This window comes from Dama dama, chromosome 19 (genome assembly GCF_033118175.1).
Source record: "Dama dama isolate Ldn47 chromosome 19, ASM3311817v1, whole genome shotgun sequence".
NCBI lineage: Eukaryota > Metazoa > Chordata > Mammalia > Artiodactyla > Cervidae > Dama > Dama dama.
Genome location: NC_083699.1, coordinates 51,006,608 through 51,033,083, shown reverse-complemented (window position 1 = coordinate 51,033,083; position 26,476 = coordinate 51,006,608). Strand labels below are relative to the sequence as shown.

The 26,476-nt window shown below is 52.9% G+C and overlaps 1 protein-coding gene across 2 annotated transcripts in view; it reads right to left on the bottom strand.

Annotated features, from left to right (window-relative positions):
- The window catches only part of ADCY5 (adenylate cyclase 5), a 156,723-nt gene that overhangs the window by 28,681 nt on the left and 101,566 nt on the right, over window positions 1-26,476 (bottom strand). For both annotated transcript variants that reach the window (XR_009696986.1, XM_061167001.1), the window contains exons 4-12: window positions 19,374-19,485; window positions 17,740-17,867; window positions 15,571-15,729; window positions 14,581-14,722; window positions 12,495-12,635; window positions 7,859-7,881; window positions 5,355-5,499; window positions 4,007-4,104; window positions 544-631 (exon numbers count right to left, since the gene is read on the bottom strand). Coding sequence is in view for 1 of the 2 variants with exons in the window: in XM_061167001.1 (XP_061022984.1) it covers window positions 544-631; window positions 4,007-4,104; window positions 5,355-5,499; window positions 7,859-7,881; window positions 12,495-12,635; window positions 14,581-14,722; window positions 15,571-15,729; window positions 17,740-17,867; window positions 19,374-19,485 (1,036 nt within the window). In the remaining variant the exon portion in view is untranslated. The remainder of the gene's footprint in view (window positions 1-543; window positions 632-4,006; window positions 4,105-5,354; window positions 5,500-7,858; window positions 7,882-12,494; window positions 12,636-14,580; window positions 14,723-15,570; window positions 15,730-17,739; window positions 17,868-19,373; window positions 19,486-26,476) is intronic.

The window sequence follows — 26,476 nt, the reverse complement described above, 5'->3', positions numbered from 1 at the left end:
ACATGGGAGAAAAACATAGAGCAGGGTCTCACATCCTTATCCCTAGCCATGTGGCCTAGTCTGAAACAATGGACCACTCTGGATCTCCCTCTCATCTATATGATGGGCAGCTCAAAAGCTATCATCTCTAAGGCCTCCTCCAGGGCCATCTCTGGGGCACACTGGAACCCAGAAGAGGTGTGACCCCTTTCACCCATTCTTTCAGCAGATTTTTTGCGACCACTGCTCTGTTCTCGGCTTTGTGCTGGGTGCCCTTCCTTCGGCCCATCTGATACCCAGGGGCCAGATGGAAGAGGTGGCAATAGAATCTTCTTGTTGCAGAGATGGGCAAAGGCTAACAGAAACAGCCTGTACAAATAAACACCCTCAGACAAACTATGGCCCCTGCAGTCTGGCTTGCTGCTAGTGCCAATCAAGAGGTATGATCCAGCTTCAGGCACCTTGGTCCCGAGCATGACCCTCCAGCTCCAGCGCGGGGAGCTTATCAGAGGGCTGGAAGTGAGGGGAGAAGGCAACTGGGGATCAAGTGTAAACTGGACTCACCTTCACGCAAGAATAGATCACGGACACAAACACCACCAAGGTCAGCAGCAGGAAACAGGTCAGGTAGAAGCTCAACATGAACACGGAGCTGGAAGGAGAGAGGAGGTGGGAATCCCAGGGCTCTGAGAGGCCCTGCGAAGGAAGCAGAACTTGCTCATTTCTCCTGCACCCACTGCCCAGTCTTTGGTGCCTGGCTCCTAACTCACCGAGGGGAGATTAGAGCCTTACGAGCCGATCTAGGACCCTCCTCCGTAATGGTCTGGCTCCTGCCCTTCCTCTTGGTCCTGTCACTTTCCTGGGGAGCACAGCCCACAGCGGGGCTGAATGGAGAACTGGTGACACCTGCTCAATGTTTTACCTAATCCTTAGCTATCCATAGACTCACTTTGTTTAACTGGGAAGGACCCATTTTAAAAATCACCTGGTTGTTCCCTCCAGGTAGTCACTCATGGCTTGACAAGTAACTCTGAAGATGGAACATTGATTTGATAAGTGGCCATCATTTATAGAAATGCATTTGTCAACAACACAACCAGCCACTCTGAGAAACAGTAGTGACATGTCCCTTTGGAGGGCAGAGTCCCTAAAGCTGTGCCCACTGTCAGGCTGTACAACAGTCCTGCTCAGTCCTTCTGTTCCCCTACTCCCACCCAGCTCAACAAAAGTCATAAAACCTGCCAGGCTCTCTACGTTGTCCCTCCTTACAGGAGCAGATCACAGGTGAGCTTAATGTTCACCAAGAGCCAGAATCCTCGGACAAGAGAACTGCAGATGACTTTCCATCTGGGGCCTGCCACGGCTCTCCCGGGACAGGAGCTGGCTGAGGCACGGCACTCTCCACCAACCACAGGAGCCTCAGACACTCCTTCTCCCTTTCAGGGAGTGAGATGGCCTGAGATGCCAGGCGTTGTCCGCAGGTTAGAGGCAAGTGGGGGACACAGAGGGCAGGTGGACACCTCCAGGGAGGAGTCTTTGTTCCAGGCTCTCCCAGGAGCCAGCACTTATCTGCCTTAAACAAATAGAACAGGCAGAGAGAACTCTCTTCAGAGGGAAAGAAAGACCTTTAAAGTAGCTTTTAAGGCTTCCCTGGAGAGAGGATGGCCAGAGAACGACCTCTGTCCATGCCTTAGCAGCTCGGTGCTGTGGCCAGGAGGGAGGGAAGCTGCTGCTGGCAGAGCAGGGATCTGCAAAATCCCAGCCCCAAGCCACGCTGTGGAAAAAGAGAAGCAGCAAGGAGGCGGACTGTGCACCCAGGCGAAGGGGACTCTCAGCTGCAATGGGACAGAAAGTCTAGGTTGCTTATTATACTTATAGCTCCATTTCATTACTGAACGTAGGTCCATGCCATAAAGACCCACAATCCCACCAGCTCTGCACACCCTCAGTGCAGGGGGCAATGGGCACTAGCTGCCTAACCAGGGAGCAGCAGGCTGCTGGTGTCTGGTTTTCACCTGCAGTATTCTGATAGGGTCATGGCAGACACAAACGCAAGGGCCATCTCTTCAACAATGAGCACCATTAAAAAATAAAAAGCATTGAGTAATAAGACACCATGACGTGTGCACCTCCCCATATGATGCACTGAGGACACTTCTGTGGGATTCTTGTCAAAAATAACCTCCATCGAATCATGAAGAAACATCAGACAAACCTAAATTGAGACATTCTAAATCGAGACATTCTACACATTAAAAAAAAAATTTTTTTTTTGGCTGCCTGCAGCTTGTGGGATCTTAGTTCTCAGATCAGGGATTGAACCCTGGGCCCCTTGCATTGAAAGCATACAGTCTTAACCAGTGGGCCACCAGGAAGCCCAAGACATTCTACACATTAATTGGCTAGTACTCAACAAAAGTGCCTAGTCCATGAAGGATCAGTAAAGGCCGAGGAAGCATCACAGACTAGAAGGGACTAAGGAGATACAGCGGTTAAATCCAATGTGGGGTCCTGGCCCAGTGCCTAGAACACAAAAAGGCCATTTGGGGGAATGCTGATGAAATGAGAATATAGCCTGTAGATTGACAATCATAGTATCGTTGCAATGCTGACTTCCCGATTTTGACTACCGTACTACAGTTATGTGGGTTGTTAACAATAGGAGAAACTAGATGAAGGATGTACAGAAACCCTCCACAGTACTTTTGCAACCTTTTTATAAGTTTATAATTATTTCAAAATGAAAAACAGAAGGTGTTGGGGTGAGGGGACACTTCTAGATTGTTAGATTTAAGAGACATAACCAAATGCAACCAGTGACTCTTGAGTATATCCTGGCTATGAATAAATTAGAAGCAGAAGACATTTAGGGGTACAATTTTGGAGATTTGAACATAGATTTGGTATTAGATGATTGCAGAGGAACTGGGGTTAGTTTTGTTTGGTATAGGAGGCATGGTGGTTAAAAAGCAAAATGCCTTTAAAACAGGTGTAGATTGACGTTTCATCAGGGGCACAATGTCCCTGTGTCTAAAATTTACCTTAAAAAATCAGAAATACAACATTCTAAATCGACTATACTTCAATTTTAAAAAATCAGATAAAAGCAGATGAAACAAAATTTGCAAAATATTAACAATTGTTCTACCAATGGGGTGGGTGTTGATTACATTAATTACTTCTCTGTATGCTTGAAATATTGCTTAATGAAAAGTAAAAGATGTGTATATATGCATATGTATGCATATATATATACACATACATAAATACATATGTGGAGTGGTTATCTTTCTCACTTAGCTGTGAGCCTACAGTGACTGACTGTCTAACAAACACTTCATTTCCAACAGCTCACTTCCGAGTGGTTCCCTCAGAAGACACAAGCCTCTCTCAGGACACGGCCAGTCCTCAGAAAAGTTCAGGAACATCTCTTTGAGAGAAGCCTTCAGAATCTGAGGTCCATTCTTTGAAATATTCAGAGTAGCAGAAAACCCTTATCTTAAAAAAAAATTACTTATTTTTTATGTTTTGGCTGTGCGGCATAGCACATGGGCCCTTAGTTCCCCAACCAGCAGTCCAAATCCAACCTGTGCCTCCTGAGTGGGAAGCACAGAATCTTAACTACTGGACCACTCGGGAAGTTCAACCTTTATCTTTTGAAGATGCATTGACTTTTTGCAAGAACCAAAGGTCACACAGAAACCAACCTGGTGAATACTTTGGGTGATTCAGTGGGCAACAGTGGTCTGTGTTAAAACAGGATGAGAGGATGAAGTGGAGAGAAGGGGTGTCCCATGCGCTGGCTTGCTCCCAGATAGAAGTTCCCCACAAAGAGCACTTCACCTCCCCATCAGGGAGGAGGCAGACCTCGGCTTCCTGGTTCCCCTGAGCACACATCTGGAGACTTCTCTTCTATCTGAGCAAACTCAGCTCAGATCCCACCCCCCTCTGATCTCCTATGACCTCTTCTTTATTCCTGGAGCCCCTAAAGCCAGAAGAGTTTGCCTGGAAGGGATGAGGTACTTACTGGGGCACGATGGTGATCTGGACAAAGCAGATGAAGAGGAAGACGAGTGAGGCACATGCCACGTAGGCACCGAATCGGTCATCCACCTGCTTGGAGTACTGAGAGGACATGGTCAGGGTGAGGGGGTGGTCACCCAGCCAGTCTGCTCCAGCCCCCTTCACCCCAGACACAGCCGGGACTGCCCACTCCCGACACATGGAAGGCCAGGTCAAGAAGCAGCACTGGCCACAGCTCTCAAGAAATCAGTCCACTCACCACACTGTGGTGGCCGTGGGGAGGGCGGCTGAACTGTCTTAAACCAGAAACTCTGCAGGCTGGGTCACCATGAGAGGAATCCATAACGATCATGGCACACGTTCGTGAGCACCACCTACACACTAGGACATGTGCCGGAGCCTGCAGGCATCACTGCACATCCTCACAAGAGCCCCAGGAAACAGGCACAGGACTGCTGCTGTTTTTGTTTCAGAGATGAGCATGCTGGGTCTCAGAGAAGCCAGGTGGCTTGTCAAGAGTCACAGAGCTCATCTCCAAGGTCCTGACTTCCAGCTCCCACCCCTCCCATGACATCAACCAGCTGCAAGGATGGCTGTGCTGGCAGAAAGAGGGTAATGCATGAGTCAGTTCCATTTATGCCGGTAAGCAGACTAAGTTCCCTTCTCATAGCTCCCCCCTCCTGATTTGGTGTGCCTCACTTGGCCACGATCATGAGTTCACATGATCCCATGTTGCCCAAACACAAGGGAGACCCTGTGATGTGTAGCAGAGACCCTGGACCCGCCCTGTCTGGTTCCGGTTCTGTCTCTACCTCACTGGGTGGCCTAGGGCAAGTCACCCAACTACTTTGAGCTTTACTTTCTCAGTCACAATTTAAGGAAGGGGGACAGAGAGCTCTTGACCACCCCTTCCAACTAGAATACTTTGAGGTTCCAGTGTGCCAAAAGCAGCTGATGGTCCATTTATCATTATAATGATAATAACAATAATACAAATAGCAATATTTATTGAACATCTACTATGTGACAGATACTGTTTCATGTATTTTACACATATGGACTTGTTTAATCCTCACTGACGCTATGAGGTAGGTATATTAAATATTCCCATTTTCCAGATAAGGAAACTGAGGCACAGAGAAATTAAGATTTACCTTTTTCCACCAATAAAGTCTCCCTAAAAGCCCCATTTCCTGGTCAGGACAGCGTCAGAGCTGGGGAAATGGAGGTAACAAGGAGGAGCTCTTTCCATGGTAATGGAAGTGGGAAGGGAGCCAGCCTGTTGCTTCGACCCCCCTCCTCGTGGTCCTGATTCTGCCTGGGGCCCCTCCTTCCCACGTGGGGTGCTGTACCTTCTTCTCTAAGTCAGGCTCCCTGAAGGTCAAGAGGAACTTGCGAACATGTTCAGATCGCAGCCTGTCGATGCTCCTGGCATCAATGGCACGGCCCAGAAATTCATCCACTTCATCCTCAGGGTTCGAACTTTCCTGGGCGTTCCTGGTGAGCAAGGAACCGCAGGCACAAGATAGGCTGACCACCAGGGGGCGCTACTGCGGGGGGGGGGGGACGGACTGCTGGCTCAGCCCTGTACCCAGACCCACTAGAGGGGCTGGATCAACCCTAATTAGGGGGTGGGAAGCTGAGAGTGACACCAGGACAGCCAGAAGCTTAAGTGCTTACATGCGCAGAAAACTTCCCAATTCTCAGAAAACTGCCCCTGCGGGTTGTGGGGGCTTCACTGACCATAGTGAAAATGAAAGTGTTAGTCGCTCAGTAGTGTCCAACTCTGCCACCGCATGGGCTGTAGCCTGACAGACTCCTCTGTTCATGGGATTCTCCAGGCAAGAATAATGGAGTGGGTTGCCATTTCCTTCTCCAGGGGATCTTCCCGAGCCAGGGATTGAAGCTAGGTTTCCTGCATTGTGGGCAGACTCTTTACCATCTGAACCACCAGGGAAGCCCCCGACCATAAGGATTTTCTAACTCTATTGGTATATATATTATTATACGATAATGATAAAACATGTAACCCACCAGGCTCCTCTGCTCATGGGATTCTCCAGGCAAGAATACTGGAGTAGGTTGCCATGCCCTTCTTCAGGGGATCTTCCCAACCAAGGGGTCTAACCTGCATCTCTTACATCTCCTGTATTGGCAGGTGGGTTTTCTTTACCACTAGCACCACCTGGGGAGCCCATATATGTTATATATGATAATGATAATATGAATTATCATCAAAAGTTTGTTTTTTTCCCCTTCAGGTAACAATTTCTGCTCTTAACTCTTCAGCTGTACCATCATCCTGAAATCAAAGGCTGAGACCAGAAGGTAAGACCTCTGCCACAAGGCCTGGGAGCCTCCTGGCTGCTCTTGCCTGACTCTGGGGACTCTATGGGAAACATGGTGCACAATCTTTTGGTGCTGAACTAAACACTCTACTTCTAGAGTGAAGCCCAGTCCTCGAGTGGGATTTCTGACAGCCCCAGAGACAGGGAAGTGGAGGAGAGAGAAGGAGATACTCCCTCAGGTCGCTGGGATAGGGCCAGGAGCTGGCGACCAATGTATAAGGCCTGCCCCAGCCTCGGAGCTGCACGTGTGTGTGTGTGGGTACACATGCAGAGTGTGTGTGTGTGGGGGGGGGGGGGGTACACATGCAGAGTGTGTGTGTGTGTAGTTGTGTGTGTGTGTGTGCGGGTACACATGCAGAGTGTGTGTGTGTGGGGGGGGGTACACATGCAGAGTGTGTGTGTGTGGGGGGTACACATGCAGAGTGTGTGTGTGTGTAGTTGTGTGTGTGTGTGTGCGGGTACACATGCAGAGTGTGTGTGGGGGGGGGTACACATGCAGAGTGTGTGTGTGTGTGTAGTTGTGTGTGTGCGGGTACACATGCAGAGTGTGTGTGTAGTTGTGTGTGTGCACGTGTGTGTGTGCAGGTACACATGCAGAGTGTGTGTGTAGTTGTGTGTGTGCACGTGTGTGTGTGCGGGTACACATGCAGAGTGTGTGTGTAGTTGTGTGTGTGCACGTGTGTGTGTGCGGGTACACATGCAGAGTGTGTGTGTGTGTAGTTGTGTGTGTGCATGTGTGTGTGTGTGGGTACACATGCAGAGTGTGTGTGTAGTTGTGTGTGTGCACGTGTGTGTGTGTGGGTACACATGCAGAGTGTGTGCATGTGTAGTTGTGTGTGTGCACGTGTGTGTGCGCGGGTACACATGCAGAGTGTGTGTGTAGTTGTGTGTGTGCGGGTACACATGCAGAGTGTTTGTGTGTGTGGTTGTGTGTGTGCACGTGTGTGTGTGTGTGGGTACACATGCAGAGTGTTTGTGTGTGTAGTTGTGTGTGTGCACATGTGTGTGTGTGTGTGTACACATGCAGAGTGTTTGTGTGTGTAGTTGTGTGTGTGCACGTGTGTGTGTGCAGGTACACATGCAGAGTGTGTGTGTAGTTGTGTGTGTGCACGTGTGTGTATGTGTGGGTACACATGCAGAGTGTGTGTGTAGTTGTGTGTGTGCATGTGTGTGTGTGCGGGTACACATGCAGAGTGTGTGTGTAGTTGTGTGTGTGCACGTGTGTGTGTGCGGGTACACATGCAGAGTGTGTGTGTGTGTGTAGTTGTGTGTGTGCACGTGTGTGTGTGGAGTGGAGATTATAAACGGGTGGTCCTGAGGCCCAGCCTCTCTACGGGGGCCTGGGCTCCCGAGCTGCTGGTCTCTCAGGTGCAATGGGCTCCGTTCACTGGTGGCCAAGACTGCGTGTCCTGAGCTCATCCTCTCCAGAGCACAGAAACCCAGCTCCGGGCAGCTTGGAGGCAGCCCCCAGACTGAGGAGCAGGAGTGAAGAAGGGCACGTGACTCACTTGTCCTTGGGGTCTTCAAAGCCCTGAAAAAGAGGGATGGAGAGAGAAGGAAAGGAGCGTGAGAACAGAGGGGATGAAGTCAGGGGGGCTGCAGCTCATCCTCTGCCCACAGTTCATCCAGAGCTCGGACACAGACAGCACGGTACTCAGCCGTCCGCTCCTTCCTTCGTTTGGTGAACACAGCTGGGGTTGGGACAGGCTCCGTGCTAGACACTGGGGGTGCACTGTGATTTCACTTCCTCCACTGGCAAAATCCATGTGTCTGAGCTCTTCTGGTCCCCACACCTGATTCCTTGTCTTTCTCCAAACCTCCCATCACTTTCCTCCTGGACCATGGGCTTGTTGGTGTATATGTGTTAGTTGCTCAGTTGTGTCTGACCCTTTGTGATCCCATGGACTGTAGCCCACCAGGCTCCTCTGCCCATGGAATTCTCCAGACAAGCATACTGGAATGGGTAGCCATTCCCTTCTCCAGGGGATCTTCCTGCCCAGGGATCGAACCCACATCTCCTGCACTGCAGGCAGACTCTTTACCATCTGAGCCACCAGGGGCTTGGTGGGTACCCTCCCCATTCTCCCACTTACTTAGATGGAAATAAGAGAAACTGCTAAGTCAGTGAATCCCCACATGCCTGTGCACACCCATGCACACACAGCTCATGGACACTTACCGTGCCCACTGCCAAGCACACAGAGAATCTGGGAGTTCACAAGTTTTGAGCTTAGGAACATGAAACTCTGGTTACCTGAAACAGCTTTTCTGGTATCTGAGAATCTGTGTTCTTGTAAGGCTGGGGTGGCTTGGGACCCAGGAGGTGAGATACCTGGAGTCAAACCTGCCCCGGTTTGACTACTGTCTTGATGTTCTGATGTTCACTCACACAGGGCAGGGGTGAGGGTGGGAGGGGCCCTCACGAGTTACCAAACTCAAGGCCCTACCTAGAGTCCATCTACAAAGTCCACAAAGGATAGCAGTGTGTCAGGGTCTGACTGTGACGGAATGGATGGAGGGGTCCCTAAACGGGGAGGGGTGGGACTCGGGAGGCAGTGAGGGAGACATAAGCACCCAGGGCAGGCAGCTTCAGGTTGCCAGGACGAGGGCAGAGCGTGCCCTCCTGTCCCTGCGATCCAGCGTGGAACATACTGCTGGGCAGACAGGGGGCTGGTAAACATCAAGGGGGCCCAAACCCCAGAGGAACACACCCCTCTTCATTCCCGCTGAGGAGGGGGACTTACATTGGTCCCCAGGACCAACTCTCGGGCTCTGAATAGACGTGGGACCCGTGGGAACTGAGGTGTCTGTTCTCCCCACCAGCTTGGGGCCCACAGGGGCCTCGGCAGGCCCTAGTGCCACATCCAAGGGCCCGACCGTGGGCTCGGAGAGCCTCTCAGGCTGCCCAGTGTAGCTCTTCCCTTCTTCTTGTCCTCTGAGAATCTCCAAGCCCTCCGTCCCGGCTGCAGGATCTGGCCCACCACACCGTCCCTGCTCGAAGCTGGAGGAGCCAGGGTCACTCAGGTGAGTGCCCCATCTGGGGGCAGGCAGGACCCCTCAGGGTACAAGGCCCATTCCCCACAGGCCATGGTGCCTCGGAGGACGTCCAAGCCACGTTATGCCTATACTGGTCTCTACAGCTCAGAACTAGAGCTGACATGTTTCTAACAAACCTGTCTCTGAGTTTCTCCAGCATTCCTTTGGTCATGTGTATGGGCTGCTGTTGGGAGCTGTGTCCACTCTAGGCTTCCTGAGTGCCGGGTTGGAGTGGTGAGCTGACGACTGTCAGAAAACACTTTGGTGGATGAACCACAGCAAAAGGCCTCTGAGAACACAAGCCAGGATTCCCCTGAGGGTCCAGTGGTTAAGAACTCGCCTTCCAGTGCAGAGGATGCAGGTTTGATCCCTGGTCAGGTAACTAAGATCCCACTTGCCTTGGGGAAACTACGCCTTCATGCCATAACCACAGAGCCTGCACACTCTAGAGCCTGTAACAAGAGAAGCCCGTGCACCATGACAAAAAGCCCATGAGCCACAGCTAGAGAAAGCCTGTGTGCCCCAACAAAGAGCCCACTTGCCACAAGGAAGACCCAGTATGGCAAAAACAAACAAAGAAACAACCCACAGGCCACCGGGCTGGGTTCCAGTCCCCGACCTGCTCACCAGCTCTAGGACTGTGGTCCTTAGCCCAGGGAGGGTGGGTCCTCAGATGGGTTCCTGCAGTTCTGCCTCAGCACTTCTGGGTAGCAGCTCAGCCCAGTGTTTCTGTCTGGGGCCCAAGTCCTCACCTTACACACTCCCCTGCCAACCTTTGTATTAATAAATAACCTTAGAGACTTTAAGACACATGCCTAAAGCTCCTCACTATGCTTAACAAGCTGGGTAAAAGATGGATCAAGATTTAAAGAAAGAAGCTTCTGACTGCTAGTTACTACCCTCTAACTGCTCTCGGTCACTCCTCAGTCTAATTCCTCAATCTAATCTCCACCCCATCTTCAGTGAAAGTCCAGGAAGAAGCTCTCTTTTTCGCGTATCTTTCTCCAGGGTTTCTGGGCAGGTTTAACACCTAAAGCCAATGGTATTCCAGACAGGACACTCTGACTGGGCAGGCAGGGGCCCAGGAGATGGTACTTCGATGCTGGCCCCTTGGGTAACTCTGCCCAGCAAGGAGGGGGGTGGGGAGCCTCTTCTCTCCTTCTACAGGGGTGTCCTCAACACTTATCTTCTGCTCACTTTCCATTTCCTCCCCTCTGGGCGAAGCAATTAACACCACGAGGAACCTTTCCTGCAGCCAGTCTCCCCTGAGACTCTTTCCCAATTACGGCCCTTCTGCTAATTCTTCCAAGGCTTCTTGTCCTAACAATGATTAATGTGTCTGCCAAATAGGTGCTTATAGTCCGAACTGGCTCCTCTGAGACTCTGAAATAACCGAAGAGTCTACTTATACCAAACATCACTAGAGAAAAGAACTTTCCGAAGATTTTAAACAGAGAACGGACAGCAGGTAACCTGCCTGCTGGTACTTCTCCCTCCTCACCTCTGTCCCGCCGCATGGCTTTCTTCTCTCTTCTCCCAGATCTCTCCACCTCCCCCTTACCCTCTTTCTCCAGTCTTCCTGCTCCCCTGTGCTTCTCTTTCCTCCCACCTGCACGAGAGCTTCCCTCTTTGCATCCTGTTCTCAGTCTTCCCCCTCTCTCTCCTCTCACCCTCTCTTTCACCTCTTGGCCATCCTGGTCACATGGTACAGAGTCTGCAGAGGATGGTTAAAGAACCGGGGTGAGAAGAGAGAAGGTCCAGCAGTTGTTTTGCAGAGGGGCCTGGAGGGAGTTGGAGTGGTACCTGGAGCCCTGGGTGGCACTGACCAGGTCCAAGTTCAAAGCCCTGAGGCTAGAGGCCAGCCTTCCTCCACTCTGTGCCTTATATTATGACCTTGGTGTCCTGCAAGTTGCCTCTTTACCGTCAAAAGTTAAAGTGGTGGTCCTGACTCAACTCAATTTTTTACTTTGGTGCATTTTCGTTAAAACTTCATCACTTACTACTGGCTAGCTGGCAAGGAGCAGAATGACTGGTCCCCAGACTGTGCCCTCCCTCAGACCCCTGGATCTGTCTGCCGACTCAGCTGGACTCTTGGAGTCTCTAGTCACTGCAGCTGCAACTTAAACCCAGTCTGAGCCACAGATCCCAATGTGGGGGTCCTTGTGTGGGTGGCATGCCTCCCATTCCTTGATCAGAATCTGTGGGAACTAAGTGGACACACACACACACCCCATCCCTCTCTCAGGATGGGCAACTCCTGCCTGGGAATCAGGCTGCCCTTGAGCTGAGGTGTGTGTTCAGATGTAGAGGCTAAGCTCTCAGGAAAAAAGAAAGGAAACACTGCTGCTGAAACCGACTTCCTGTCACCCCTCTCCCTCTTCTTCCCACCCGCTGATGTCTTCCTTCCAGCCTCACTGATAGAACCCTGGCAGCACCTCCTGAATTAGCTGTCCCCGGTGTGTGCAGGGGCGGCTGAGGGTGTCTGTCCCCCGAGGCAGGCAGGGTCCCTTGAGATGGAGGCAGCGCCCCTACCACAGCCTCAGCTCACTCAGCCCACACTCAGTCCGGATGGTCTCACAGGGAGGCTGGAATTAGCAGGGTGTTTCTCAGCCCCGAGGGCAAAAAGACCATCTCCTGGCACCTGCCAAAAAGCAGTGGGATTTTTTCTGGGTGACTGAGCCAGAGTATATGTTTCAGCTGTCTGGGAAATGTACCAGATGCTGGAAGGTGTCTGAAAAGCTGGTGCCCACCTAACTCCCCAGGGTTCCTCAGACAGTTTCAAGAGACCCCTGGAGGCTCTATGGGACCCTGAGTCTAGCCTGCACCAGCAAGCTCTGCCAAGCGGGAAGGGGGAAGGGGCATTGCCGCTCTGTTCCAAAGTCAAATCCAGCATGCCAAGAGATGGTGGGGCCCACAAAAAAAGCCCGGGGCTGGAAGTTAGGTGCACTGGCTCCTGGTTCCAAGTCAGGATGAACCCCTTTCCAACATTTCCTCCCGTGGCTCCTCAGGTTCCCTTGGCCACATGAGGGGGCTGACCCAGTCCCCTCACTCACAGGAGGCCCCAGCCCTGGAGAGTACGGCCCATACACAGCCCCGCCAGCCGCTCACCATCCGCTTCATCTCCTTGGACACCTGGTTGCCACCCAGGTGGTTGTAGAAGGGGCGCTCGGCCCCCCAGTGAGGCGGGTTGTGCCCGATGGAGTTGGTTCTCTGACGGTTCATCTTGGCAATCATGGCCTTCTCTTCTTTCTGGGAGAGCAACAGAAAGGCATCAGCCCACGGACAGGGCCCTTTGGGTAAGCCCATGCAAAGTTTCATTTCTCCCAGTGCCTGGCCAGGTAGGAGTTGTGGCAGAGGCCTCTTCCTTCTCTGCACAGCCTGGGGCCCTAAAGTGCACCCAAGAAATCATCCTAAGCCCCTCCAGACTCCCCAGACCAGCGCTGGCTGGGGGCTATGAGCCTCAGGCTGGAGCAGCAGGACAGGATGATGAGGTTGGTCTTGTTGGGAAGCCATGGGGCGTGGGAACATCTGTCATTGGCACAGAATGTTAGAGCCTGGGTCTGAAAGTGCCTGGGAGTGATGCAGGGAGAGAAACCCGAGATTCCAATTTCTACCTCAAAACAGGCTTGTTCTAGCACAGTGAAGAGTAGAACAGGTCCTGCTGCTCAGAGGCGGCTTCGGGAGGTTTGGATCATCAGAACGTGAGGTTCAAGGGCTGACATGCATTGTACAAATACACAGACGGGGCCTCAGCCAGCTCTCCGTGTGCCAACCACAATCTATCTGTTCATCCATCCAAATGAGCTAGAGGTGGAGGGCTAGAGAGGTCCTGGGAGGAACAGGGTGGTCTTCCCTTCTTCTCCATCCCTGAGCCTGGGAAGGCAGCTGCTCAGATCAGGGAGGCAGAGGGGAGAGATATAGCCTGCTCCAGCAGACATGGCTCTGGGTTAGGGCTAGGGTTGGGGGTTGTCCCATTTCATCTTTTCTGGACCACTTGTCAAGCTAGAAGAACCAAGACCCAGAGAACCCAGGGCAGAGGGTAATCCTTTATCCCGGGTGGGGCAGGATGAGGAGGCCTGTGGGCCCAGCGGAGAGGAAGGGTGTGGGAGGAGGGCCTGGGAGAATTTCAGTTCATTTATACTCCAGCCAAACAATAAGCAAATGCTTTAAAATGAGTCAACTAAACCACAAGGCACTTCCCCCAAAGTACCTACACCCTCCCATCCCTCTCCCAGGTGTCTGTGGCAGGCCTGACACAGCTCCCTCAGGGACCCTCCTCAAGACCCCCCACACCCCGCTCCCTGCAGCCAGGATCCATGTGCTGGGCTGCCCAGAGAGGGTGGGGTACCCCTCTGATGTCCCTCACAGGGTGGGCACCTGCCTCAAACAATTCTGCCCACTTTGAAAAATCTACTTTTGCTGTCTCCAAGACTTTCACTGAAATTTTCTCACAGCTTAATTTTGTCTTTAGTCTAACTCCTAACGAAAGAAACAGGGAAGTTTTTTCTATCAAAGGGCTCTGACCAATAGATTAATTCAATTGGAAAATTTATAAGTAAAAGGCATTTAAATCTAGGGAGAAATATGAAGTGGGTAAAATAGAAAATGCTCTCGTTTGCTTTAAAAATTAAGAACATGGGACATGACACTATTAAAAATAGAACACTGAAGTCTGCTAATAATTCTGTTTTATATTTTGGCAAGTGTGGGCTGAGACAAAAGAAGGAAGAAGAAAGACTAGAAAGTGAGAGGGGGGAAGGACAGAGTATGAAGAAACAGAGATATATAAGTACAGGCAGAGAGAGAGCAAGATCAACCTACTTAGGCAATAGACAAGGAACGAGATGGATATAAAGGACACTGTATACCCTGATGCTTCATGTCCATCTCATGGTCTTCTGTTGCATTGTTACTAACTGATCTGAGGTCTGTTGCATTTTTGCAACAGAAGGAAAATGAAAACATCTCCTGTTTGCCATCAGCCTTTGCTAAGCCTCTGTGTCTCTCATGTCCTTCTGGAGGTGCAGGAACCACGACAGCATCGGGACTTGACTCAAGGAAAGAGTAAGAGGAGAAGGAAGCAGCAGGCCAAGAAACATTCCTCCCCCAAGGAACGAAGCTCTTCCATCGTCCCCCCCGTCCACCGCAGGCCCCTGCCCCCGCCCAACCCCGCCCCAGCCCTTGGCCCCCGGACCCGCTTCTGGGTGCAGCGCAGGATGAGAAAGGTCTCGATACTGTGCTCCTTGAGGTAGGCGTTGCGCTCGCCCCCACAGCCTGGCTCCACCTCGTAGTCACCATTCAAGTAGTTGAGTGTGGCCTTGGTGATGTGGATGCGTCTAGGGTGGGGAGGCAAGCAGGGAGAGCAGGGCAGTAGATATGAATTCAGAACCCCCGCTCCTGTGCAGAACCAAACTGCCACCGACTGAGTCATCATTCAAATCCCAGAGCTCTGGCTCAAATGCTCACCCCTACCTGGGTCCCTCAAGGGACTGTACCCCTCCAAGTCATCAGGATGGCTTGGTGGGCCCTGCCCCAGCTCGTGTCCGATGAGACTACACCATAGCACGTCGGCGTCATGTTATTATAATAAAGTAACATGTCAGCCTGCCAGGAGAACATGGCCTCCAGTCTCACAAACCTGCAGAAGCCAGCGGTGGCTCTTGCTGACTACAGGATTGTGTCCAAATTCTCCAGCCTGGCGTGAGTGTCCTCTGCACAGACATGATGTTTCTCCCACTGGTTCCTAAAAGGCCATCTGCTCTACTTGCATTCCTTGGAAGTACTGTGTTTCCCTCCACCTGTTCCTGTCCTCAACCTAGCACCTCCCCCAACCCCACCTTCCTCACCTGTCCCCATACTGCCCCTTGTGCCGGGCCAGCTCACCTTCCACCTCCGTATGTCCTGGCCATCCCCGAAAGTATCCAGGGATCCTCCCCCATCTAGAAGTCTCCCCTACCTCCTGCATCTCAAAAGAGGCCACCAGGTTCTGTGTAAATATTTAGGTGAGGGTTGGGACATGCTCCCTTACAAACTGCCATGTGTGGGGTCAGTGCTCAGTTACTAGAGGAATCCCACTTAAATTCTGCCACCCCCAGGCCCACAGTTACCTGGTCATGCCCATCCTGGCCCCTCCCACAGGAGCCACCTGGGTGGGCCAGGCAGGAAGCTGCCGTCCCTCACTCACCCCGCCTTGCCTCCAGCCTCCATGTGGTTGGCCAGTGTGACATCGTTAGACCAGACATCGAACTGCCACTTCCGGAGGCCAAGGACACCGCAGTGCACTCTCCCGCTGTGAATTCCCACACGCATGTTCACGTTCACACCTGTCACCTCCCGGACCAGCCTGGGGATGGAGCAGGGGTAAGGCTGGGAAGGGGTCAGGGCCAGGCGCAGAGAGTGGGGGTGGCTGGAAGGCATGGGGCCAGGGTGCGTGAGAAGGGGCAGGGGTCAAAGGGTCGTTTCTCTCTGGGCCAGCCCCAGTCCAGAGTCTGAAACTGTTCAACCCGAAGGACAAGGGCTGAGCCCTTGGTGCTCAGGGGCTCTAAACTGTGAGAGCGCTGTTTCCCATCTTGCCCACAAGGTGGCGCAGCACCTCACAATAGAATCCAGGCCCCACTGCTTCCCCCCACAGCTAGGACACCTGAGCCAGCTCAGTCATCAAAGTTGTGTTCTGAAAATGCAAGCGCATGTTAGTGCCGATTTGAGTTAACAGGAAAGTTACAGTCACTCCAAACTCCATTCATATAATTGTCAGATTAATCCACATTGCTGCTTCTTCAACTTTAGCAGGATGATGGAGAAAGAAAACACAGACCCTGCCCAGGAAAGAAAGGAAGCTGGGGCAGGTGCAGGGGACCAGGGGTCTCCACATGCTGGAAGACAGCTCCAACCCCACCACATGCACCGTGCACGTACCCAGGGGTCCCCAGTAGATGGGTGGGCCGCCTGTAGGAGGGGGAGTCGGATGGAAGCTCTGCAGCTCTGGGTGTGTCTGGGGCACAGGAGAGGGAGCCAGTACTCTGGGGGGAGGCTCACATTTGCACTTTTTAGGGGCTTGGACCCTCCCTGACTCCCTGCATATGGGCCCACTCAGCCAGCCGTGGGCCCGGCAGTCTGACTTGGCCTGGTGGGCAGGACCACAATGTGGACTCCAGCTCTTGCCCCATCCTACCACCAAGAGGCTGACACCCACCACAGGGAATACTTAGGTCACCCAGCATTTCTCTCTTCCCAGGATCAACTCTGCCAATACCTTTGCTGGAGCTGTGTCTTCCGTCCACAAGACCTCTGGACACTTGTTTAGGTTAATGTCTCTCATTCTGCCTTTTTGGCTTAACTCCAAGGCCACCTCCTTTATGAAGCCTCCCTTGGTCCTCCCAGTGGAATCAACTGCCCAATCCTGGGCCCTCTGCTGCAGTTTGCCTCTCTTACCTGATGGGGTCCACTGCACATGCCTGATATCAGAGCAGCGGGAGTCCTGGTCTCTCTCCCTCAACAGACTCCATGCTTCTGGCCCCGTGTCTAGCCCAGGCACGCAGGAGAACTCGGAAAACACCGCCGAAAGGAAGCGAGCCAAACAGGATGGACCCGGCCACCTCCTGGGCCAGCTACTCTGACCTCTGACCTTGCCCACTGTGGCTTTTTTTTTGCCCCACCCAAGCTACTTCTAAAACTCACAATTATTAATCCTGGATTCAATTCTGATCCTCTCCCTTGACTGACTGTAAGCTTGAATTGTCCATGTCGTTTAATGACTGGGGCTTCTTCTGTGGTCAGCAGTGATCAAGAACTGGCCCAAAGATCCTGTTTGCTATTGTTCCCAGGAAGGATGGATTTTCTTAAATGGGAAATTTGTGTCTGCATCCACCTCCCTAGCAGTTTTACCCCGGGGAGCTTTTTAGCCCCTGTGAGCCCAACCTTTCTCATCTGGGAAGAAATGGGACTGGTTACTTCTTACTTGGCTGAGTGGCTCTGAGAAGACATAGGGGCTAGAGTGGTAGGCCCTCCCACAGCACAGGGCACAGCGCGACTGCCAGCCAGCCCCCCTCTCCTGGGGGGTGGCTCCACACCTCCTGCTGCCCTGGAGTCTGCAAAGTCCTCCCTTCTCCTAGGACAGGTCCCTGTGTGCAGAGCTTCCCAGGCTGCTGCGGACAGCCCAGGAGAAGCCCTGCAGGTGTGGATCGACCCTCCACGGTGGCCAGGGTCCTTGGGACGTGGCTTTGGCCCACTGTTTCCCTGCATCCACCAGTTCAACATGAGTCAGTTACTCAGGCTGTGGGACAGCAGACGGGCAGTCCCCTGGAGATGGACATGTCCTTACAGGCGGACAGTCACCCTGGAGACGGGCACTTACGAGATGGCCTCGATCATGTCCATGCCCATCTCCACGCAGCAGTGGGCGTGGTCAGCCCTGGCTTCAGGCAGCCCTGAGACACAGTAATAACAATCTCCCAGGATCTTAATACGTAAACAGTGATTCTCCTGGAAAGCAAATTAATTTTAAAAATTAAAAATAGCAGGAAAGAGAAGTGGGAGGGAAAGAAACAGGAAGCAAACAGATTCACCCTCTGCCTGGAATAACTTGCCTTTTAGGGCAGTGAGCACAGACCCAGGGCTGGCACGAGGTGAGGCCCCAGCACTGGGACAGGCTTATCGGGAGCCGTGAGGGACGGAGGACAGGCCGAACAGCCCTAGAGAAGCACTCCAGCCCCCCAGACTCAGGAACTCGCTTTTATGGCCACAGCTGAGGTCCAGGGAGAATACAACTGGCTCAGTGTGGCAGCGAAGGTGGCAGACTCATCAATGTGAGGCCCCAAGCTGAGAGCAAGGGCCCCATCCCACTCCAGCCTTGGGGCATGCTCCGACTCTTGGCTGAAGGTTCTACTAACAGTTTTGTGACTCTCCTTTTATGAAAGACTGAAGCAGAAACAAGATTTAACCAAATCTCAGCTGACCCTCAGCCTGGAATCTTTTATCCAAGGGAGTTTTGCTAAGCCTGTGAGCACATGTGTGCTAAGACCGCCATGAGCGGAAGCCCCTGCCAGATGCAGGGTCACCCCGCAGGCTGCAATTGATGAGTAACTGGGACTGAGATGGACTGTCATTAATCACCAATTCAGAGCTGTCCAAACCTGCATCCCAGAAGTTATTTCATGAAGCTGGGATGCTGAAACCCAAGTATTTGTGTGCCCTGGACTCTCCTTTAAGGCCCTTCCCATGCCCAAGGGCCGAGCCTGTTGCCGTTCACCTTGCCCACGTTCGGTGGCAAAATCCGTGAGGTGTGAGGCCCCCTGTCAATGCCCTCAGAGACCCTGGTACCAGCTCTCAGCTGTGATCTGGCCTGGCATCCTGAGACTGCCCTGGGACAGGTCCACATGCCAGTGGACACTGCGGTGTCCCCGATACAGGACTCCAAAGGCAGAGCATGACTCAAAGTCACAGAGTAAGACAGGGACTAATGAAACACTGTGTCCTTTGCACTCTGTGTCCGGGCGGGGGGTGGGGGGCACTTCTAATCTGTCCCAACGTGGAGGAGTCCTCTTTCTGGAAGTCCCAGGGGTGACACATCGCTGTTTGCAGGCCAGTAGAGATTCAGACTCTTTTTTTTTTCTTAATCACTCTGGCTGTCTTCATCAGGAAAGTGACTGTGTGGCACCGAATTTGCTCCCCCAAACACAAATTCCACAAATTCAGGGGTCTGGGCCACGATCCCTGCAGACCTCACCTCCTGTCTGCTGATGGAGGGCTCATTCCCTTCTGGCTGGTGACACCATGGGAGCGCCTCTGAGTGTGTGGTCGGGGATGACGCAGGGCGTGAGAACATGCAGCCACAGCCTGTGCAGCCCTGCTCACCAGTTCCAGTGGCCGCCCCGCAGCACCCTACCCCAGGCAGCCCGGATCGGGCCACCCTTCCGGCCCTGGCTCAGGCACACAGGGGTCCCAGGGCAGTGGTGGGGGGGGATGGGGGGGGATGGGGGGGGGACTCACCGCAGCCAGCTTGTCGAAGCGGGCGAAGAGCTCGTTGAGGGTCATGACCAGCTCCTGGGCAGTGCACTGGGATGCCAGGCTGGTGAAACCCTCGATGTCAGCAAACAGGATGCTGGGGAGACAGGGGGAAGACCCCTGTGAGGGAGGAAGGTTGGGGGGGGGACACAGCCAGGGTCACCCTCTGCCTTAGGAGGACCGCTGGCCGGTGAGTCCTGGGAGTTCCGAATGGCTGCTGAGGAGGGGACAGAGAGACAGCTGACACTGGTGGCCTTTCCCAGCTGGCAGGGAAATGCCAGGTCAGCCCTTCTCTCTGAATCTCCCTGCACCCTCACCCCCGACCCACGAGGAAAGGGAAGGCAGAGGCCTGGGAACGTATGCTTCTGCCTGAGGCCACACCAGCAGGGCTGGGGCCCCCCATCTGATTCCTGGGCAGCGCCCTCAAGGTAGTTGGGTCCAGGAGAGGGTCTTTGGTTCCTCTTGTCTGGAAAGTGTTCAGGCCTGATGGGAGCCACACAGACGTCTCACTTCCCAACCCCATACACAAGGGAATCCCAGCCCAGGCCCTCCACCCCAAGGGAGTCCTCTAGCATGCCCCAGTCTTTTTGGCACCAGGGACCAATTTCACGGAAGACAACTTTTCCACAGACCAGGGGGAGTGGGGATGGTTTCGGGATGATTCAAGCACATTGCGTTTATTGCCCACTTTATGTCTAATCAAATACTGCCATGATCTGACAGGAGGTGCTTGTCCTCAGCCCAGAGGTTGGGGACCCCTGCTCTAGCAGAGACAGAACAAAGAGGCCAAGGGAAGAGAGAGAAGAAGATGCAGCCAGTGAGCACCTAGGGAAGCCCCCCACCTTGTCCCACCAGCTCCTTCGGTCTCACCCCTAAGCCCCTCGGGTGTGCCCACTGGTCCCTGTATTGTGTGGTGTGATCTTTCATCTGTTCCTGAGATTCAACATGTCTTCCTTTTCTTTCAAAACAGACTCTCAGAGGTGAGGCCCGGGGCCAGAATGTGTAAGGGCTCTGAGAGCTTTTTCTTAAAATGGACACAGAAATATAGTAGCTCTTGTGAGCCAATCTGTTCCTGGTGGCCGTGCACGGGGCCTGGGGCCCTCGAGGCAGCACTGAAGGAGGTCCCGATGTCCCCGTCCCAGGACAAGCAGGTGGACCCTCAAGAGGAGCTGTGGATGGCAGCGTGGGGGCTCCTCCCCACAGCCTGTGCTCTTTTCTCTGATCCACGCAGCTCTCGAGGCTCCAGACCAACAGTCTCACTTCACACCAGAATGTAGAACTAAACGTATCTTGTCATTTTGTTTGGATACTGTGTGTTTGTGCATGAAGCATGTCTTTTCATTCTGCTGTCTGACATCTGGGGCCTTGCTGACCTGGGGAGCCTGCCCCTCCCAGGCCAGTCAGGTGCTAGAGACGGTTAACCACTTGCCTTAGAGTCCAGAGCCTCCCACCCCAGTCAGGTCCTCACACCCGGGCCATCACTCCCCTGCCCTCATCACCCCAGGGACAGATGCCAGGTGACATGGGACAGTCCTGTGCCCCAGAGCCCGCCGACATTATTCTAAAACTAGACAGTCAGAAGCCTGCTGACTCTCCCTTTCCTGTTCATTCCTGCAGAAACCACAGCAGAGGTTTTGCCCACGTTTCTCCTCACTCTACCTCCTGACGGACCCCTGTGTATCCCCGAGTGCTCCCCCCGCACAGCACAGTGCACCCTCTCTTCTCAGGACCTGTGAGTAACAAACTCTCTTTTCAATGGCAGCTGTCTCCTGATCTCTCAGCCTCATCGTACCTGGATAATAACACAGGTCTTAAAACAGTTGGACACTGTGCTAAACCTTTTACATGTATTAACTCATTTAAGCCTCATAACAACCCCATGAGGTAGGAATCCTTTTATAGGTAAAAAAACTAACATAGAGAGAGGTCAAGTCAGCTGCCCAAGGCCACACAGGAACCTGGCTCCACAGGCCAGGTGTTAAGCCAATAAACATTACACTGTCTATTGACCCCACCGTCATCTTAAGTGAGTTAAAGCATAATGCTCTGGTCTGGCACTGTATATGGGGTGGAGGGAGGTTGAGGGGTGGGTGTGGGCTGCCACAGGTGGGCAAGTGCAGGACTCCATCACAAGGGGACACGCTGGGCACCAGTTTACACGATGGGAAGTGGGAGCGCCTCCTGGGGCTTGGGCCAGGCAAGTACAAGAAGAGTGTGAGAAGGCAGCCCCTGGGTTGGAGCTCAGTGCTGCCTCCCAGCTTCCCGGCTCCACCAGCCACTCTGATCCCAGTGGAGACCAGCAGACAAGCTCAGAAGGAAAGGCAAAGAGGGTGGCAGACCTGGGGGAGCTGGTTCGAGAGGAGACAAATGAAGGGGAAGGAAGAGAAGGTAAGGAGGGAGAGGAGTGGAGAGACTGTGGGTGAGCCCACAGGACTCAGGAATCAGTCCAGCAGCTCCAGAGGGCAGCTGCAGGGCAGGGGCTTGGAGCCCCCATGAGGCTCTGATGCCTGGCACCTGGAAATCCACACTGATGATGATCTCAGCTCCTTAAGTAAGTGCTGACCACAATTCGGCCCACCAGCCACCTCCCTGGCTCTCAGCCTCTCCAGCAGCCCCACCCCACCCAGGAAAAGGGAAAGGTCTCTCCCAGTCTATGTGAAAGAACCGTTATATAGCTGTTCTGGAAATTCTTCTTTAACTTTCAAGAAATCAAAGCCAGGGGAAGTTGGAGTCAAGATCAACTGCTCAGTCAAGGAACACCTTTATAAGCATCAGTGTTTTGACTTCAAAGCTGGCAGACACCAGGCCCACAGGCTGTTCCACACTGGATCCCAGGCTACACAGCAGAAGCCTGACTTTGGGGGTTGATTAGTCTCTGCCACGGTGGGAAGGAAAAATAATTCCCAACTGAGCTCCTAGGAAGAAAGGCTATGACCAACCTAGAGAGTGTATTAAAAAGCAGAGACATCACTTTGCTGACAAAGGTCCATATAGTCAAAGCTGTGGTTTTTCCAGTATTCATGTACAGATGTGAGAGCTGGACCATAAAGAAGGCTGAATGTCAAAGAATTGATAATTTCAACTTGTGGTGCTGGAGAAGACTCTTGAGAATCCCTTGGACAGTAAGGAAATCAAACCAGTCAATCCTAAAGGAAATCACCCTGAATATTCAATGGAAGGACTGATGCTAAAGCTGAAGCTCTAATACTTTGGCCACCTGCTGTGAAGAGCCAATTCATTGGAAAAGACCCTGATGCTGGGAAAGATTGAAGCCAGGAGAAGAAGGGGACGACGGAGGATGAGATGGTTAAATGGCATCATGGACTCGATGGACGTGAGTTTGAGCAAGCTCCGGGAGATGGTGAAGGATAGGGAAGCCTGCTGTGCTGCTGTCCATAAGGTCGCAGAGTCAGACACGACTGAGCAACTGAACAGCCTGGTAGAGGCAGGATTGCTGCTGGGCATGGTAACCCGCAGCACCAGGCTCAGGAGGAGAGGGGAGGAGGACAAGCATGAGGCAGACATGCGTGGACCAGGCTCAGGGGGTCTCGCTTCACTGCATCCTCAGCCCACAGCTGCCTGAGCTCTCCCAGCCATTGAGCCAGGTGGGCCTCTGCCTGCCGCATATAGATACGGGCAGGCCTGCCACCAGTCTCCTCCACAGGCACCTGGCTGGGCTTTGGAGAACTCCTTTCTCCAATGTAGCTCTCATTCACTAACCTGGTGGTTCTCAGACCTAGTGTCCATCAGAATCCTCTGGGTGCTTTTCTATGGAGAAGTCCTGCCATATCCCAAGAGACTCTGACTTCATCGGTCTGGGACAGGGCTCTGCTATTGATTGTTTTTGTTCTGTTTCATTGTAATCTTCCCTGGTGATTCTATATGTAGCCAGGGTTAAGAACCACTGTACTAGTTTAAATGACACCTTCTCAAGGCTTCCACCACCCTGCTTAAATCTACAACCCCTCCCATACATCTATCTCCCTTCCCTTCTGTATCTGTCTCCACTGCATTTTTACCACTTAACCTATTAGCTATTCTTGCTGTTGTTATTTATTATCATGCTTCTGTCTGTTTCTCTTCACTAGAATGTAAAGCCTTTGAAAGAGGAGTTTTGGTCTATTTCATTTAGCGTCACATCCTGGCCCCGAGTACAATGTCTGGCAGACAGAGGAACTGCTCAGTGAAATTTGAAATGACTGTGTGAATGAGGACAGGTCACATCCACCGTGCCCTCTGCTCTGTCCAGCCCAGTTCCACACACTCACACACCCAGCACAACACCCAGCACATGGCAGGCGCCTGTGTTAGCTTCCTAGGGCTGCTATAACAAAGAACAACAAACTGGGTGGTTTAAGACAATCGACATTTCTTTTCTCAGTTCTGTCCAGCAGGCAGGAGGCTAGAAGTCTAAAGGTGAGAAACCTGAAGTCAAGGTGTCAGTAGAGCCATGCTCTCTCTGAGACTCTGGATGGAATACTTCCTTGCCTCTCTACCTTGCAGGAGTGGATGTCAATCCCTGTACTCCTTAGCTTGCAACTGTGTCACTCCAGTCTCTGCCTCTCCCTGCAGAAGGAGTTCTCCATGTGTATCTGTGTCTGCATGACATTTTGCTCTGCTTATAAGGGCACCACATATATTGGATCAGGGGCCCACCCCCTCCAGCATGCCCTTATCTTAACTTGACTTCACTACAAAGACCCTATTTCCAACTCAGTTCACATTCACAGGTCGGGACTATGTATCTTTTAGTGTTAGTCAATTAGTTGTATCTGACTCTTTGTGACCCCACGGTCTGCAGCCCACCAGGCTCCTCTATTCATGGGATTCTCCAGTCAAGACAAGTGGAGTGGGTAGACATTCCCTTCTCCAGGGGATCTTCCCAATCCAGGGATTGAACCTGGGTTTCCTGCATTTGCCCACAGATTCTTTACCATTTGAGCCACCATCTTTTAGGAGAACACAATTCAACTTACACAATGTCTAATATATATTTGTTGAATAGAAGAGATTAGTTATAATTTAAAGCAAGGAAGAAGCAGGCTCAGTAACTCCAGTAGCTTGTCCTTCTATCACACTGGGCCTGTTTGGGTCCCAAGCACGTCATCTGAGACACGAGCCTGGGGAAGCTTCGGCCTGTCACCCCATTGACACTCAGCAGTGTTCATAGAATAAATGGTGTAATAGTTACAGAGGAGGCCAGGCAGCTTCCTGGTCTATGCTAGGGAACATCAGAAACAACATCCATGGGGATGGTGCCTTGGGAAGTCTGACCCTCCCTCCAGCCTGCTGGGATCTACTCTTCCATTAAAGAAGTTCCTGCAACAGCTGCTGAGGAATCAGGGAGGGGCAGTGGCCTGCTCCCTTCCTTCACACAGAGTGACAGTGACCAGCAGCCAGGCAGGAGGTGGCTCAAAGCAAGACTTGTAACTGGCATGGAAGCTTGGAATGGTCCCAAGCCCGAGCCCTGCAACCGGTCCTCCACGTAGATGGAAATGCTACCCCCCACCCCATGATCCCCACCCCCACCTCCTGTCAGAGGGGAAGTCACACTCCTCCGCTGCCTTGGGATGGGGGGGATGAATCTGCTTAGTGTCTGTCACTTCTGGAGACTCCTCTGGTTTATGAGGTTTACCCAATGGCAGGCTGTATGTTCTGCTGGCCAAGATTTCCCAATCTGCTCCTCAGTGATTCCAAAGGCCATTTTACAACAGCGCGGGGCCCAGACTTGCACTAAGGCACTAATTCATCCATTAGCTCCCACTTGAGAGCTTGTCTTGGCAACGCGACCAGGCCCTCGTGGCTGGTGCGCGCAGAAGCTGGGCAGGCCCACCCCGGCTGTGCGCTCCTCCCTAACTGCATGCCATCCATCACTCAAGTAGCCTGCCTTCTACTCCAGGGGCAAGAGTGGGCAGGCCTTTCATCCCAACTACCACAACAGGCCCTTCCTTGAAGCCTTACCATGCGCATTTTTGGTTAAGCGTGTTTCCTCTCTCTTGTTCCCTCTTGCTGCCAGCAGACCCTAGAACTTGATGGAGCTGCCGGCATCTGATCCTATTCCTATGCTGAAACCGCATCCCACAGCATATCTGAGCAGCCAGGAGTGGGGGAAGCGGGGAGGGGGGTGTCTGGTCTCGCAGCAGCAGGAGGGCCCACCCCTCTGAGCTCCAGCATTCCCCATCTGGCGCAGAGAGGGAACTTGAGAAATGCCAAGAAGCAACCCATCTGTCCAGGTGAGCCCGGGAGGAGGGGGGGCCTGGGGAAACAGAGGTCATGGGGTGGGGGTTGGGAAAGGAGCACAGCCAGGTCTCAGCCCAAATCCTGGGGTGGTGGGCCCAGGGGAGGCAGAAGGTTCTGGGGAAGCAGGGCAGGAAGTGCCCTGTAGGCCCTGAGTGTGCAGCCTGGGGAGGCCCAGCCACAGGCCAGGGGTCTCTTCTAGATGGAGAGGGATGCCCCCTCAGCATCTCTCCATTTGCTCCAAGCCCTGTAACCCAGAGAGCCACCCAGCTCCATGCCGCTTGTAAGATAAAGGAGGGGGTGATGGGCCACCCTCAGGCCCTAGGTGAGCAGCACAATCAAGTGTGGTCTTATCAACGCTTGGCTGAGAATGGGCACCAGATGACTGGGCATTTCCCGAGGGGCAGTGGAGAATGATTAAAGTGGGGCGTCAGAATACGGAGCAGCCAGAGGACCATCTGACTATGCAGGCTGGGAGGGCAAAGGGGGAAGGCCAAGCAGACAACCTGAGCACACTGGGTGTCAGCACACACCCACCAATGGGGAGAAGCTGCTCTGGGATGGCCGTGCCCTCTCTGTTCCCACAGATGGGACCTCTGCCCTCAGAAAGTGTGGGTCCTGAGACAAGCCTGACTACTAGGACTGGGTCCAGGGGGACTGGGATCAAGGTATGTCCTGGGATCCCCACTGCCGACCTCAGGGTCTCGGGCAGACCTCAGCTCCACCCGCCAGTCCCTTGCTCTTGCTTCTGCCCCCAAGCCTTTCTCCCTCCCCAGACAGTGAAGCCCACAGCAGCTGCAGACCTTCTGTTTCCAGAGTCTGGGGAGATTTGGGGAGACGCTTCCTAAAGG